The sequence below is a fragment of the Thermobia domestica genome, chromosome 16 (genome assembly GCF_964235325.1).
Source record: "Thermobia domestica chromosome 16, izTheDome1.hap1.1, whole genome shotgun sequence".
Taxonomy (NCBI): Eukaryota; Metazoa; Arthropoda; class Insecta; order Zygentoma; family Lepismatidae; genus Thermobia; species Thermobia domestica.
Window position 1 is genome coordinate 24887996 of NC_137469.1, and position 14908 is coordinate 24902903.

At 37.4% G+C, this 14908-nt stretch overlaps 1 protein-coding gene across 1 annotated transcript in view; it reads right to left on the bottom strand.

The window, feature by feature from the left end:
- The window catches only part of LOC145672950 (pancreatic triacylglycerol lipase-like), a 243712-nt gene that overhangs the window by 125860 nt on the left and 102944 nt on the right, over window positions 1–14908 (bottom strand). The window contains exon 2 of the mRNA XM_081742200.1: window positions 7955–8050. Within this exon, the coding sequence (XP_081598326.1) occupies window positions 7955–8050 (96 nt within the window). The remainder of the gene's footprint in view (window positions 1–7954; window positions 8051–14908) is intronic.

The following is a 14908-nucleotide window of genomic DNA, read 5'->3' on the forward strand; positions in this document are numbered from 1 at the left end:
GCTAGTGAAAAATGTTTAACATTGTGGCCAGTATTTGAAGCTTGATTCATACACATAATCCCTAACGGCTGAGCTATACGGATATTTTGCAGTATCATTATATCATTATAAATTAAACATAACTTTCTTACAAGGCTGTCTGTATTCTTTATTATAAATTATAAATAAGGATTCTTGATTGGTAGAGATAACAAATTATGTTATGTTATCTATGATTTCAGTTGAAATAGTAGACTGAAGAAGGAAGTGATATACTTCCGAAACTGTTACATTTCTCGTTAATTTATAATAAAGAATACAGACAGCCTTGTAAGAAAGTTATGTTTAATTTATGTTTAAGATGGACACAAGGCCTTTTTATAAAAATATCTATATATCATTATATATTTAATTGGTTTATTTGACTCTGTGAATAATTTTTTGAGTTAATTTTATATTCACCATCTATTTGCAGTTAATTGAACAGAATATCAAAAACTCTGCAGTATGGAAATGGAAAGTAGAATTCACATTAAGGGCGGAGGGATACTGTCATGACTCTTTATAACATTGTTCTGCTTTTATTTCAATTGTTTCACAATGTGTAAAAACTCACAGAGCTCCTGTTCTACTGTGTTTTACAGGACTATAAAAGCTTTATATTTTACAGGACTATGAAGTGCTTTATATTTTTCAGGGTTAAAATTTTGTATTCATTTTAAGGTTAAGATTTTATGTCGAACCCAGAAATGTGTCCCAGTATAAACCGTTGAACCGCTTAAGTTTGACGTGAAACAAATCCATTCCACAAAGCTAAATTCTTTCCCTTTTATAAAACTACACATTTTTCGTCTTTCTTTAAATGATACAGGAAGGTAGTAACATAATTTTATGGATTATTAAATAGACCCTCTACTGTACTTTTAGAAATCTGTTATGTTGCAGCCGAAATAATTTTTCAAATTTCAATTACCAAATTACTATAGGAAATTAAGGAATTACCATTTCGCATTGCAATGATAATCCTTTTCTATATTATTATTAATTAACGTTTCCAATTATTCATTCTGAATCATTCTAAACAATGCTTTTACCTTTCTGTATAAGACACCGTCCTCGGATTCATATTGAAAATAAGTACGTCACTTTATGTGGTTTTATAAACTAGAGAAAAATTTTGTTTTGTACGTAAACGTTAGTTTCACATCGCTACGTTAAGTGGTTCAAAAATTATAAAGCGAGAACAGTTCTGAATTGGGCATAAAATTTTAACCTTCAGAAATGTTAAACACAATTTTAACCCTGGAAATTTTGTCAATATATGGACAACAAAGCAAAAGAGGTTATAACAAATTGAGTCATGGTTATTTCAACTAATAAAGGAGGTTATATTAGACGAGATACTTGGTTACTAGGATTAACTTACCCTATTACATTAACCGAGTAAACGGGTTATTTCAATTAACTGAACAGGTTAAATTAACCGATCTACTCGGTTAAACATTTGCCCTACCTTATTACATTAATCGAGTAAATATGTTATCTTAAATAATTTAATTTGTTATATGAACCGATCTACTTGGTTATACTTTTGTCCTACCGTATTACTTTAACCCAGTAAATGGGTTACTTTAAGTAATTGAATATGTTATATTAACCAAAATACTCGGTTACTGCAGTTGATGCACCCTGTTTCATTAACCGAGCAGTCGGTTATTCCAACATACTAACTAGGTTACCGGTTACAGGCTATGATAGATAGTGGTAACTACGTGATCGGTTAGCGTACCCCTGTGAGTTATTACACTGTAACCTAGCAATAATAACCTGTAACGCAAGGTTGCTATCACCTTCTCTCGTTAACCTTTTTGGCTTGGCTGCTTGGATACACGTCTCTGTTTTCCATATATTGACAAACTAACATGGTTACTGTCCACCTTTTTCTTGTTTACTTTAACCTTTTTTTTTTTTTTTTTTTTGCGTGTAGGCTCGGTTTGAATCTCTCCGCCACCACATACCTTTATTACAGTATTTTTATTTATAATTTTTACTTCATTAATTTTTATTTAAATCTCATTTTCCATTGGGAGTGTGACCCCTGTACTTTAAAAAAAATTAGAAAATCATTGACGTTTAAAATCCTTTTCCAATAGTTGATGGGAAAACGACAACCTAAAAAGACCGTATTTCCGACGGATTGCTGCGGCTTTTTTTTTTTTTTTTTTTTTTCGAAGAAAGCGTTTGCAACTAGCAAATTTTGATTGCATAGAACAGTGTTGTTCCTAGTGGTCGTGATAGTGAAAAATGTGCTTTCAGGGGGAAAATGTACTGACTGTTATAAGTTTTTCACATTAAGCGCACAGACATGTTAATTGAATTATTCTTAACGTTCATTATTAGCTGCTCAGTTATTATTTTTAGTTCGCTTTTAAGCATTTGTAAGTCATTCCCAGATACTTTTCCTCTATATAGCACTTAAATCGTACTGAGAATTGTAGAAATGTACTGCGTATGTACCGAGTGCAATATTACTGGTGGGGGGGGGGCGGTGGCTCAGTGGTAGAGTGTTCACCTCTGGTGTTAGGGGTCTCGGGTTCAAACCCTGCTCCCGCCAAGTGAACTTTGTGGTGGACAAACACCGTATGCGTGGGTTTTCTCGGGGTTCTCCCGTTTCCTCCCACTTTCTTCATTCCACCATTTCATTCATTATTCATCATCACCGTCTCCTTTAGCCTAACCGCCATAACCGTGGGACGTAAAATTAAAGATTTCATTTCATTTTTATTACTGGTGGGAATCCGCCATGATTTTCATTGCAGTGCTACGCATCTTTTCTGCTGTCTGTCGACTGGTCGGAAAGGCAACTTTCCACCGGCGGCGCTGGCGCATTTTATGCGCCTTTCCGGTTGTTTGCCGACTGCTCGAAAGGACCTCTTTTCGATGTCAGCTTCTTAATTCTCCCACAGTCAGCATCCGACCTCTTGCCGCAGTCGAAAAGTAGCCCTTTGCCAACTGGATATCAACCCTTCAGGAAGGCAAAATTTTCACCATTTTTTAGAGTAGCTTTGCCTAAGTTTGCCTGCGTGCTATGATTTCTCATGAAGGGCACAATTGCTAGTTCTGAAAGTATATAATACTTCCATGTCCCATTCAATTTCTTGTTTTTTGGCTGAAAGTGCTGCAAAAAAAGCAAAAAGAACAAATTTTATACTGGGACACACAAAAAATGCAAGTATTATACTTCAAGAACTTCCAAGGGTGCTCCTTGTCGAGAAATCATAGCATGGAGGAAGACTTAGGCAAGACTAATGTAAAAGCTGATGAAAATTTTGCCTTCCTGAAGCGTTGATTTCCAGTCGGCAAAGGGCCACTTTTCGACGGCGGCAAGAAGTCGGATGCCGCCAGTGGGAGAATCGGGAAGCCGACGTCGAAAAGAGGTCCTTTCCAGCAGTCGGCAAACAGCCAGAAAGGCGCATAAAATGCGCCGGCGCCGCCGTCGAACAGTTGACTTGCCGAGCAGTCGACAAACAGCCGGAAATGAGCATTAAATGCGCCGGCGCCGCCGTCGGAAAGTTGCCTTGCCGAGCAGTCGGCAAACAGCCGGTACTTAGCATTAACTGCGCCGGCGCCGCCGTCGAGAAGTTGCCTTGCCGAGCAGTCGGCAAACAGCCGGAAATGAGCATTAAATGCGCCGGCGCCGCCGTCGGAAAGTTGCCTTGCCGAGCAGTCGGCAAACAGCCGTAAAGGTGCAGTAAATGCGCCGGCGCCGCCGTCGAAAAGAGGCCGGCATAAGGAGTCGGCAGAGGGTCGGAAAGAGGTCTTTCCGACTGTTTTGCCGACTCTGGCGGTCGGCAACAGTCGGCAAAGAGTCGGCAGAGGGCATTTTTTTTTTTTACGATTTTCGACCGCTTGCCGCCTCGGCAAAAAGTCGGCAATTTTGAACAAGTAGATCGTCGTGCCGCCGCGGACGGGTGCCGGCGGCCTGCCACCGTCGACGGCGGCAATCCCTCTTGCCGACCGCGGCATCCTGATGGGGACTCGTTCGAAAAAGTGTAACACGCTTTTTCAGGTCAGCCACCCTGAATGAGGCTTTCCTCATTCACACCAGGCAAATGCCGGAGTGGTACTTAACTTTTATAGGTCCCAGGCTGCTTCCTTCCTTCCCCCATCTTTTTTCCTTCTGTTTGCCCGGATTGTGTGCTCGCCGAGGTACGTCATCCCTTAAAACGTGAAGGACTAAATGGTCTTAGATGCCGAAAGCCCAGAAATCTAAATCCTAAATCCAAACTGGAAGAGAGCAATAAAAAATTTTAAATGAACGAAATATCTGCGACTCATGCTCTCAGACTGTACATAGTTTCCTATTGAGCGACAGTTATTATTAACGGGAACAACTACCCAGAGAGCTGCTCTTGCAATATAATTTCAATGAATTATTTTGCTAGACAAGGGTTAGGTCTGAGAAGTCGAGGGAAATTTGATAGTACTATTGTTAATAACAGCCGAAGATGCGCCTCAGTAAAATGGGCGGTTACTGGAAGATCATGGAAGGATGTACCATCCTGAAATTCAAAATAAAATTTTAGAAATATTTGGCCAAGGAATAATTCGTTCAATGAAGAAAAATATGTCGAAATAAGAGAAGCAATGCCATAATGTTTTCAACTATTTGTGATGGCACTGGAGATACTACGGGGGATTAACAAGAAGCACTTTGTATTCGATGGATAAGTGAAAAATTCCAACCAAACTAATGAAACTTTCGTGGGGTTTTAGAGAGCTACGGTAACCACTGGTGAAGCTACAGCATTCATTATTGAAGAGGTCTATTACAACTTCAACTACTTATATCAAACCTACGAGGGGAATGCTACAGTTTAAAAAAAAAAAAAAAAAGTGTTCAGTCTCTTATGGAAAAACAGCCACTTGTGTTGGGTGTGCAGTGTGGTGCCTACTGTGTAAATTTAATTATGAAGGGTAGTGCTGATGTATCATACACAGTCAAAAAGTCAACGCAGCGGATTCATGAGGTTGGTAATATTTTCAGTCAGTCTCCCAAAGCAAAAGGTAAATTTCACCATATTCAAGAAAAAAAATTGTATGTGGTCCATTGACAAACATTTCGAAAACAGGTCAGGTCCTCTGTGTCCAACTCTTTGGCTATGTGTAAATATCAGATTGGAGAACCTATGAACAAATATGAAATAATAATGCAAGCTCTGGAAGTAAGTACGAGAAAGCTAATGATTTGCTTCAGAACTTCGAAGCTGGAACTACATACCTTCGCTGTAATATGGATCTCTTGTGGCTAAGTGTTTAGCGTAGGCGACTTTGGTTTTGAGAGACCCGGGTTCGATTCCCAGCAGGAGCTCATGTGGTTCGGATCCCACATTAAGCTCTAGGTAAAGTCTCATACAGCCCAGGGGCGGATCCATGGGGGCGATTGCCCCCTCCCCAGAAGAGAAAACTTTATTGTTTTATATATATATAATCCATCCCAGAGTTTGGAGCCCTTAAAAGTAGCATTATGACAACCCACCGCTTCCCCCAGAAGTCGGTCCTGGATCCACCCCTGATACAACCTCGCGGTGAAAGGGACGCTAAACTGAAATGAAATTTTAAAAAAAATAGAATCTCATATCTTTAAGTGTTGAATAAAACATTTCAAGTAAGCCTATTACCCTATCAGGACATTTAAAATATGTAGACCTGATCTCAAGTTTCATTAGTGACTTGCGTTTAGAAGAAAAGTTTTATGTGATATTTGCGAATTGTGAGGGAGGAAAAAAAATTGAACTTCAGCTTCTTTCTGTAATCCTTCCAAGACTGAAGAAACTATTGAAAAGACTTGCAGGACCTCAACTTGTTCATGCACATAAATCTACAGAAGACTACTACTACGAAATAATTGACTAAAATCTTTTCGGATTAAAGAATAAATTCAAACAGCCCGGGACTAGGGTAACCCTAATGATGGCAAATGTGTTATTAACGGAGAGAACTGAGCTGATCTGAAGTTATATTCAGAAGTTATACCATCTTCAGATTTAGAGTTGAGATTGATTCTCAAAAGTCTTTGGGTCTTATGCAGAGTCATTTTGACGTATGATTAGTGTGATACTAAAGTCCTGACTACTGAAGGAAACATATGTTAGTCAAACTCTTTAGTATGGCACTAATCACGCGTCAGAGCGTCTCTGCATGAGGCCCTTTGAGTTTAACATCCCATGATTATGCCCTCAAGAATGGAAACATTGCCAAGAGTTAACGGCGCATTTGTTACTTTCCATGAAATGAGCCTTGAAGAAAGAAGTTTAGGTGCAAATGTGGGTACATTTCTTCAACTGCAGTTTTTTTTTTTTTTTTTTTTTTTTTTTTTTTTTTTTACCGAATTCAAGTTGTGAAGTAGAAAAACACTTTTTCCCCGTTTGAAAACATAAAAGAGTTCTACCATGACGCAGAAAGTAAATCAAAATTCAGATATAGGGAGTGTTTTACCCGAAGGCAGATTCTATATCAGTGGCGTATTTAGGGGAGGGGAGCTTCCGGGCTTAACGCCCCGAAATCTTACTTACTATAGTAAAGTATATGAAATATCTTGCAGAATTCTAACAATTTCAGGCAAAGCCCCCCCCCGAAAGTTAGCAAAGCCCCCCGAAACAAAATCGTAAATACGCCACTGTTCTACAGTAATGGTTTGAGTAATTTAAAGTTTTAGATCCTTTTGCAGCAAACAGACTATATGAGATCTGATCCTACAGTGGAATCCGAACCATATTACTGCGGTATGTAGAAAACTATAACATAGGTAAATTCATTTTGCGAAACTTATCCTCCACAAAATGATTGTGTAACTCCATAAGCAAAAGGTTATGATTATACCAGAACATTATATTTTAGTATAAGTTGAGTGTCTTGTGTCTTTATTCCTTATGCAACACCGTGGTTCTGAAGGACTAGAACTAATGATAACGTGGGCTCTCAGCTACAATCGCGCTTTGAACCCGATGTAATCGCGAGTTCAAAGACCGTCCCTCACCACACTACATCGCATCTAAGAGAGTTGTATTAGTTAAACAGAGCTATTTTATTCTTTATAGTACTAGCAGTACCATGCAAAGGGGTGTGTGGCGAGCAGGGCAACGGCCTCGGGCTCCGAAGTAAGGGGACTCAAAATTCGGGAGGAAGAGGAAAAGAAGGAAAGAAAAAAGAGAGGAAAAATTAAAGGAATATTTTAGATCAGTACAGTCCTCTTCGTGCTTTAGGAAGTTATCCTATAATGTTACACATATTAGGAAAATGCATGTGCACACATATAAAATGGAAAGAAAAAAAAAGTAATAAAAAGTCAAAATCATGGAAAAGCAAGATTTATTTTTAAAAATTCTCTTATGCTTCGCGCCAAACATGGTGGCGCTCGCCCCGGACGCTGATTTTCCACGGCACGGCACTGGATTCTAGACACCTTGAGGGGAACAGGAGACACATTTCTAAATTTTAGGTATTCTGTACATTTTTGGGGGGGAGGGAGAGGAACTTGGAACACATTCTACAATTTTAGTGATTCTATCTTGAGGTCCCTTGAGAGGAGCGAGGAACACATTCCTTAAATTTGTGTATTTTATACTGAGATCTCTTAAGAGAATCAACATTCTTTAATTTTAGGTAGGTTTATACTGAGGTCCCTACAGAGGAATAAGGAACGTATTTCTTAATTTTACTTTTTTTGTTTTATATACTGGCAAGTGAGATCGTTTGGAAGGACATTGCTCTACAAAGAGGTCCGCACAAACATATGAATGGAAAAGGAAACATACTCCCGGAATGTGTTCATTTTTTTTTATTTTTTTTATCCAGTGTCGAAAACTCAAAAGTTACTGGAATGTGTTCCTTTTTTAACTCAATTTAATTAGGAAACATTTGATTTGTATTTTCTTTTTTTTAGATAACAATACAAATACAAAGGAACACTTACCAAAACATATTGTGTGTCCTTGGCTTCTCACACTATTAAGCAATTGCCTTCTAAACTGTCTTCTTCGGGCTGTCCGTATTACTCTCCCGTGATTTTCTGTAAACACAAAAATAACTGTATACAGTAAACTTTGTAGATGCTATATGTTTATATAAAGTATTGTGGATTACATACTGAAATAATTAGTAACTATATAGTTATTCCGAGTTGAGTTGAAGGATAATTATATAAATATACTCACGGGAACGGGATAATTTTTAAAAATCAAACTATCTAGGCTCCAGACTCATATTTTCAGTTGCCATGACGACTTTGCAAACAGAAATTTTTGAGCCCTGTGTATGAGAATAATGAGGGTACGTATAGCAAAATCAACTATGTTTATAGTACTCTTTTGAAGGGAGATGATCCATCCATGCATCTGCTACTGCATGGGAGATAATTACTAGTACCGTGCCGTTAAGGGGGCGACGGCCTCGGGCGCCAAAGTAAGAGGGGCGTAAAATTCGGGAGATAAAGAGGAAAAAGAAAGGAAAAATTACTTGGAATACATATGGGGCGCCGTCGTATACTCTTGCCCCGGGCGCTGATTTTCTGCTGCACGGCACTGATAATTACGGCCTGTCTTCGTAACGTTAATTCTGTCGTGAACTATGTTACATATGCCCTGATTCTAAATGTTTATGCTATACACGAGATTATTTGGAATAATTCAACACAGTAACGCATTTCAAATATATATTATTATCCTTCAACGTATAACTTATTCCACACCTTAAAATATTGTACGTTCAGATTACACAAGATGATTCCTCGTTACATCTATATGTTTTTAGCTACTATAGCAACGACAGTAAAACAGGTAAACAAATTGTCATAGCAACGATAACAAACAAAATCTCAATATAATACAAAACACTTAAATTATTTCTTTATATAATTTTTTCTTCTTCTTGATAGCTTCTGCCTTTTTAAATAGCTAATTTTGCCCGTAAATACAAATAATACTTAAAAGTACATAAGATATACATAAGAGATACATTATCATTGTATCTTATCACTTACCATGAAAATTTTTTTCTTTTTTTTTTTCATACAACACTTAATTGGGGCTGTCCAACGTCAAATTTCCTTTAGTAAAGACAATTGGAACCATTTTTATTTTCATCATACTAATTCCTTCTACATGCTCCCAAATATAGAGTATTTATTAAGTTCGGTTCAATTCCACGTCTCCAAGTCCTCTGAACAGCGATAGTCTCCAGCGATATATATATGCCTGGACCCACAACATAAGTGAATGAAGTTATTTATTGTCTTTTAATCTAACTTGTCGATGACCAGCTCCAATTTCAAACAGAAACTTCATTCACTTAGGTTGTAGGTGCAGATAAATGGCATTTTCATTTAACCTAGACACATAAAATGTGTACAGCCAAACAGCTAGTCCGATTTAAAAAATTCCTTCACTTTAGATGGAAAACATCATATTTGGAGATGGTTTTCCTCTTACATTTTGTTGTAACTCTGATAATAATAGAGTTACCCTGTTAGAGGACTTTTAAGACACCCTTTATATATATAAAATAAAAACCTACTGCTTTGGGATCGGAATAATAATTGACAAAAAATCCGATGAGATGTTAGCTTTGTAACACTGATTAAGAATGGATGGTTTTGTTTCGGCTAGTGTTGTGTCGATCATGAACGATTCGATCATTATGAACGAATCATGGCGTGAATCAAATGAATTATGATTCTTGCCAGAAATGAATCGATTCTTCCAATGAATCATTTGTACTTTTCACAGAATTGCTTGCCGTGATCGAAATGAATTGAGAATCACAAAAGGCAAGCTTGTGTGAGGGAACTGGTAGGGTTGCTTCTACAAATGCGCTTGTAGTTCACGGGGATTGGTAAAAGAAAGAAAACCGTACGCGCCCTTTTTCTTCCTGCTTTCGTAGATGCGTGCGTTTTTTTTTTCTTCCTGCGTGGTAGGGTTTCTTCTTGCGAAGAGAGGAAGCCATGTTGTTGGAAGCAGATTACTTTCAAAATAAACTTTTCTGTTGGTTTCTTTTCGTCGTGAAGTACTGACAGTGTTGCTCAATTAGATGTAATACGATTTCGTAGTTAGTTTCAGCATACTCTTGATGATTCCTTATCTATATTATCAAGATACTGTACGTATATTGGATAAAGCTATTACCATCACTTTCAACTGCACTAGCCAAAAAGGTCAATGTTAATGTTTCATAATCAGCTCAAAGTACTATATTATATTCAATCTAAATACAATATTTACACAGAAAAAGTGCACTGTAAACTATTTGTACTGTACATAATGGATTTCACAAATGTATATAAATATATAGAAAGACCAACGTAGATTCTTTGTGGGAAGATAATGCATTGCATCTTTCAGTAGAAACACTTGTCCACATGCAACAGAGCTTAGTGGCAAGGGTGCCATTCTGGGGCCCCGGACCCCCTGAATGCTCAAATGTATTTTTTATGAATATTCAACATTTGGCATAATTTGAAGTAGTCTTAAAACCCTTTAGACCCTTGTCTGCAACCAAACACACCTTAATGCACCCCCCCACCCCGAAGTTACAGAGAAATCGGCGCCCTTGCTTTGTGGTACCTATTTTTCGCTTTGCTACTATTGAAATGGACGTACAGTTACAAATGGTTTTCTGAGCTTCCATGTAAACAAGAGGATGTGGGAGACCCGGGATCGATTTCCGGCAAGAGCTCATGTGGTTTGGATTCCATGTTAATCAGTAGGTCCATGTCTCATATAGCTTCGCTGCTGAATGGGACGTTAAGCTCAAAATCAACTCAACTCAAATTTAACGAACTAATAGTTTTCTCTTAAGAATATAGACGAACAGTAATTATTTCAGGGGTAGGCGGGGAGAAAATATCCCGAGGCTAAGAATAATCCCCAGAGGTGGTAAAGCGTTCACCTCTGGTAGATGGGGTCCCTGATTTTCTCCTATTTACGCCAAATAGGCTTTATGGTGGACAAACATCATATGTGTGGGTTTTCTCTGAGTTCTCCCGTTTTCGCTCACTTTCTTCATTTCACCATTTCATTCATTCTCATCACGTCTCCTTTAGTCTAGACGAAGATAACCATGGAACGTAAAAGTTTTTAACATTTCGTTTTATTCCGCGCTTACTTAATGTCTCCCCGAGGGAAACCTTATAAAATGATCACAATAATATTAAATATATGTTGATGTGTTAACTCCCTTTCTTCTCTAGCTCAAAAGAATTTTTAAAAAATCATTATTTTTTTGCCAGTCAAGAATAAAATAGAACATATTTTAGAATATAATAGGATAAAATAGAAATCTTGCAGTTTAACATTCCACGTTTATGTCCATTAATCTAAGGAAAACGAATGATTAAGGCAAGTACATGATGATGGAATAGGTGGAATGAGAGTATGAGAGGAAACGGGAGTACCCCGACAAAACCCACGGACATCATGATGTACATCACAAACTTATTTAGCAATGGATTAAACCAGGAACCCCACACACCGGAGGTAACAGCTGTGACCTCAGGGTGGAATAGAATCGATTGCGAGATAACAATTTACTTTAATTAATAATCCACCTCTTATTTAGCCTATAGTGCAAAACTGTAAGACTTTTAACAACAAAAGAAATTCATTAACATAATGTGTACTTTACAAAGTGTACATAACCTGGGAAAATAATATGCACCAGAAATGAATATGCTACTACGGACTCATTGCATAGTAGGTGTCTACTTTTTGTATTTAAAACCAAAAACATTAATGTAGCCTATACATTGCACTTAGGGATCTATATTTTTCTCCATATTAATATGTACGACAGTAAGAAGTTGAAACTAAATTGTTAAAACTGCTCATATCCCGTCAAAATCTTATGAATTATATCTCAACCAAGTATTTCCTCGAGAACTGAAATTGGCAGAAAAAACGTGGAGATTGCAACAGTTTTAGTTTTTGCCTCAAGCCCTAATATGGAAACAGGATGCAAAAAATAACAACAATGGGAATAGAGCAACACTATATTATTGAAACTTCATAACAGCAGTTAAGCTTAAGAGTTCCCGAGTTACGACGCACTCACCCCAATGCAACGCTGGCGCTGGCCGTGACATGTGGCAAAGATGATACACGAGGTTGTACTTCCTCACAAGGAATTTATTAAGTTGCGCAGAAAAGAAGTGCAGTAGCCTAAGCGATTCATATGATCGAATAATTCCCACTCAATTCATATGATCGATTAATTCATCTGCGCAAAATAGATGCGCGGAAACCTAACTGATTCAATGAGCGAATCATTCCCAACCAATTCACTTGCGCTAAGGGAATGCGCGATGACAACCAATTCATATGAACGAATTAAATGATCGAATCATTCCAATGAATCAGAGTAAATGAACCGATTCTCCGAAATGAATCATTTTGCCCATCACTAGTTTCGGCTTAGTGCATACACATCAAAGCACGGGTATAAGACACCATTACGTGCTTTTCCAAAAATCGCATTATCTGTGTAGTTAGAAACAGCGTTAATATCTCAACATACGGCGTCAAGGGTTATACCATTGTATATCCAAGCTGCAAGCGAAAAGTTTTGGAAATCAAGATGGGGAATCTAAATGCAATACTCCAAGATAAAGAGTCTTCAACTTATCAATTAGATTAAAAAGACAACTTCAGACGAATAAAAAAACGTCCTACAAATTTACCAATCTTGAGTGTAAACTCTATCATGTTGCAACAGATGTGGTGGTGCCATCTACTGGCAATCTTAGCATTTAATTCTTTAAAAATCAGAAATATCGTGTATAGATATGGATAATACCCTAATATTCGATAAATCATACTCAATCAAATTCATAGTTTTGGAGGAAATTTCCAATATGAATAAGATTTACGAGCGATACTTTGTAAATTTGTTACAACATAAGAAGTAGTATTAGATTTATAAAATCTATTTTATCGTAATTTTAGTTAGACCTACGTAATTTGCATTTTGTTAAATTGCTATTTAGTTATCTTTTAATATTCTTGTAACAATGTAAGAGTTTTCATCCTATTCAGGCCTGCAAACCCACTTTCTCCAGTTAGTATCCCACTCTAATCTGTAGGTCCATGTCTCATATAACTTTGCTGCTGAAATGGACAAAGTCAAAAATCTAAACTTTTTTTTTTTAAAAAAAAAGACGGTTTCCTAAAAAAAAAATCAGTTGATTTTGTTAATAGTTCATACTAGGGGTTTGCAAGGGGCTTGGGCCGAGCCCCCGGGGCCTAAACCCAAGGCCCGCCGGTCGGACTGGGACCTACAAAACATATATCACTTCGGGTCCCGGCCGAGCTCGGGCAGTAAATTTTTAAAATAAGCAATCATATTTCACGAGCCTTTTCGGGCTTAACTTTCTAAATATACCGTACAACGATATTTATGGGACCATTGTTTCTGAGAACTTTTAAAGCACATCTGCAAAATTAAACCTCTAATTGTTGTAGATAAAAATATAATTTTGCGTTAATTCGGTCTCATTTAATTATCACACTAGCTCGTTCCGGGCTCGGCCCTAAATACTAAAACATATTTAGGACTGGGGTCGGGCCTCACATTATAAATTCACGGGTCGCGCCGGGCCTGGGCTAAAAATTACGGCCCGTGCAGACCTCTAGTTTATACGCAACCCTATAATGTGTGAATCGTTTCTTCAGAACATATCCACAAGGGGTAGTTTATGCTTGAGGTGAATTTCTTAGACAATTTTCTTAAGAAAAAAAAAATACTTGGGATTTTGCTAATAATCTATAAATAAACACAGTAACAATACTACTATATGGTATAAGTCATCTGAAGTGAAAAATCACAAAAGAGTAGGTTAGACCTGAAAGTAATTATAAAGGTTATTTGCCAGTAATAAATATAAATCAAATATAGATTGTGAAGAGAACACAAAAGTCTTTTAATAAACAAAAATAAATAGAGTCAGTATATGTGACCGTTTCAACATGTGCATATTTTGCAAGTACCTCTTCTTTGTGTTTGATGGAGACGTTAATTCACTGTTCAAACCCTAACATAACTTTGGCATTTATAAGAGTTGCACATTGCCTTGTGAGTTTTCATTATGTCTATATATTTGTATAGAAATCTTAGCAAACTTCCACACGCTTATTGATAATTTTTTAAAGAAGTTCCCTTTATCAAAACTTTCCTTTTCCTAGTGTCTGTCCGGGAGACACAAAATCTCAGGAAGTAGTTAATATAGATCTTCATGCATTCTCGCCAATATGTAGAATCAAAGCTCAGAAATCGAATTCGTTGATGGTTGTTAGGCCAATATGTAGAGAGCCAAAGCTTAGGAATCGAATTCGTTGATGGTTGTTAGGCCAATATGTAGAGAGCCAAAGCTTAGGAATCGAATTCGTTGATGGTTGTTAGGCCAATATGTAATGAGTCAAAGCTTAGGAATCAAATTCGTTGATGATTGTTAGGCCACTATGTAGAGAGTCAAAGCTTAGGAATCAAATTCGTTGATGATTTTTAGGCCAATATGTAGAGAGTCAAAACTTAGGAATCGAATTCGTTGATGGTTATTAGGCCAATATGTAGAGAGCCAAAGCTTAGGAATCAAATTCGTTGATGATTGTTAGGCCAATATGGAGAGAGTCAAAGCTTAGGAATCAAATTCGTTCATAGTTGTTAGGCCTATATGTAGAAAGTCAAAGCTTAGGAATCGATTTTGTTGATGGTTGTTAGGCCAATATGTAGAGAGTCAAAGCTTAGGAATCGATTTCGTTGATGGTTGTTAGGCCAATATGTAGAGAGTCAAAGTTCAGGAATCGAATTTCTTGATGAAGCATTGTCAGGTTGGCCACCACTTTTGGACGGAGAAAAATAAAGAATGCCATTCGTTTGTGCT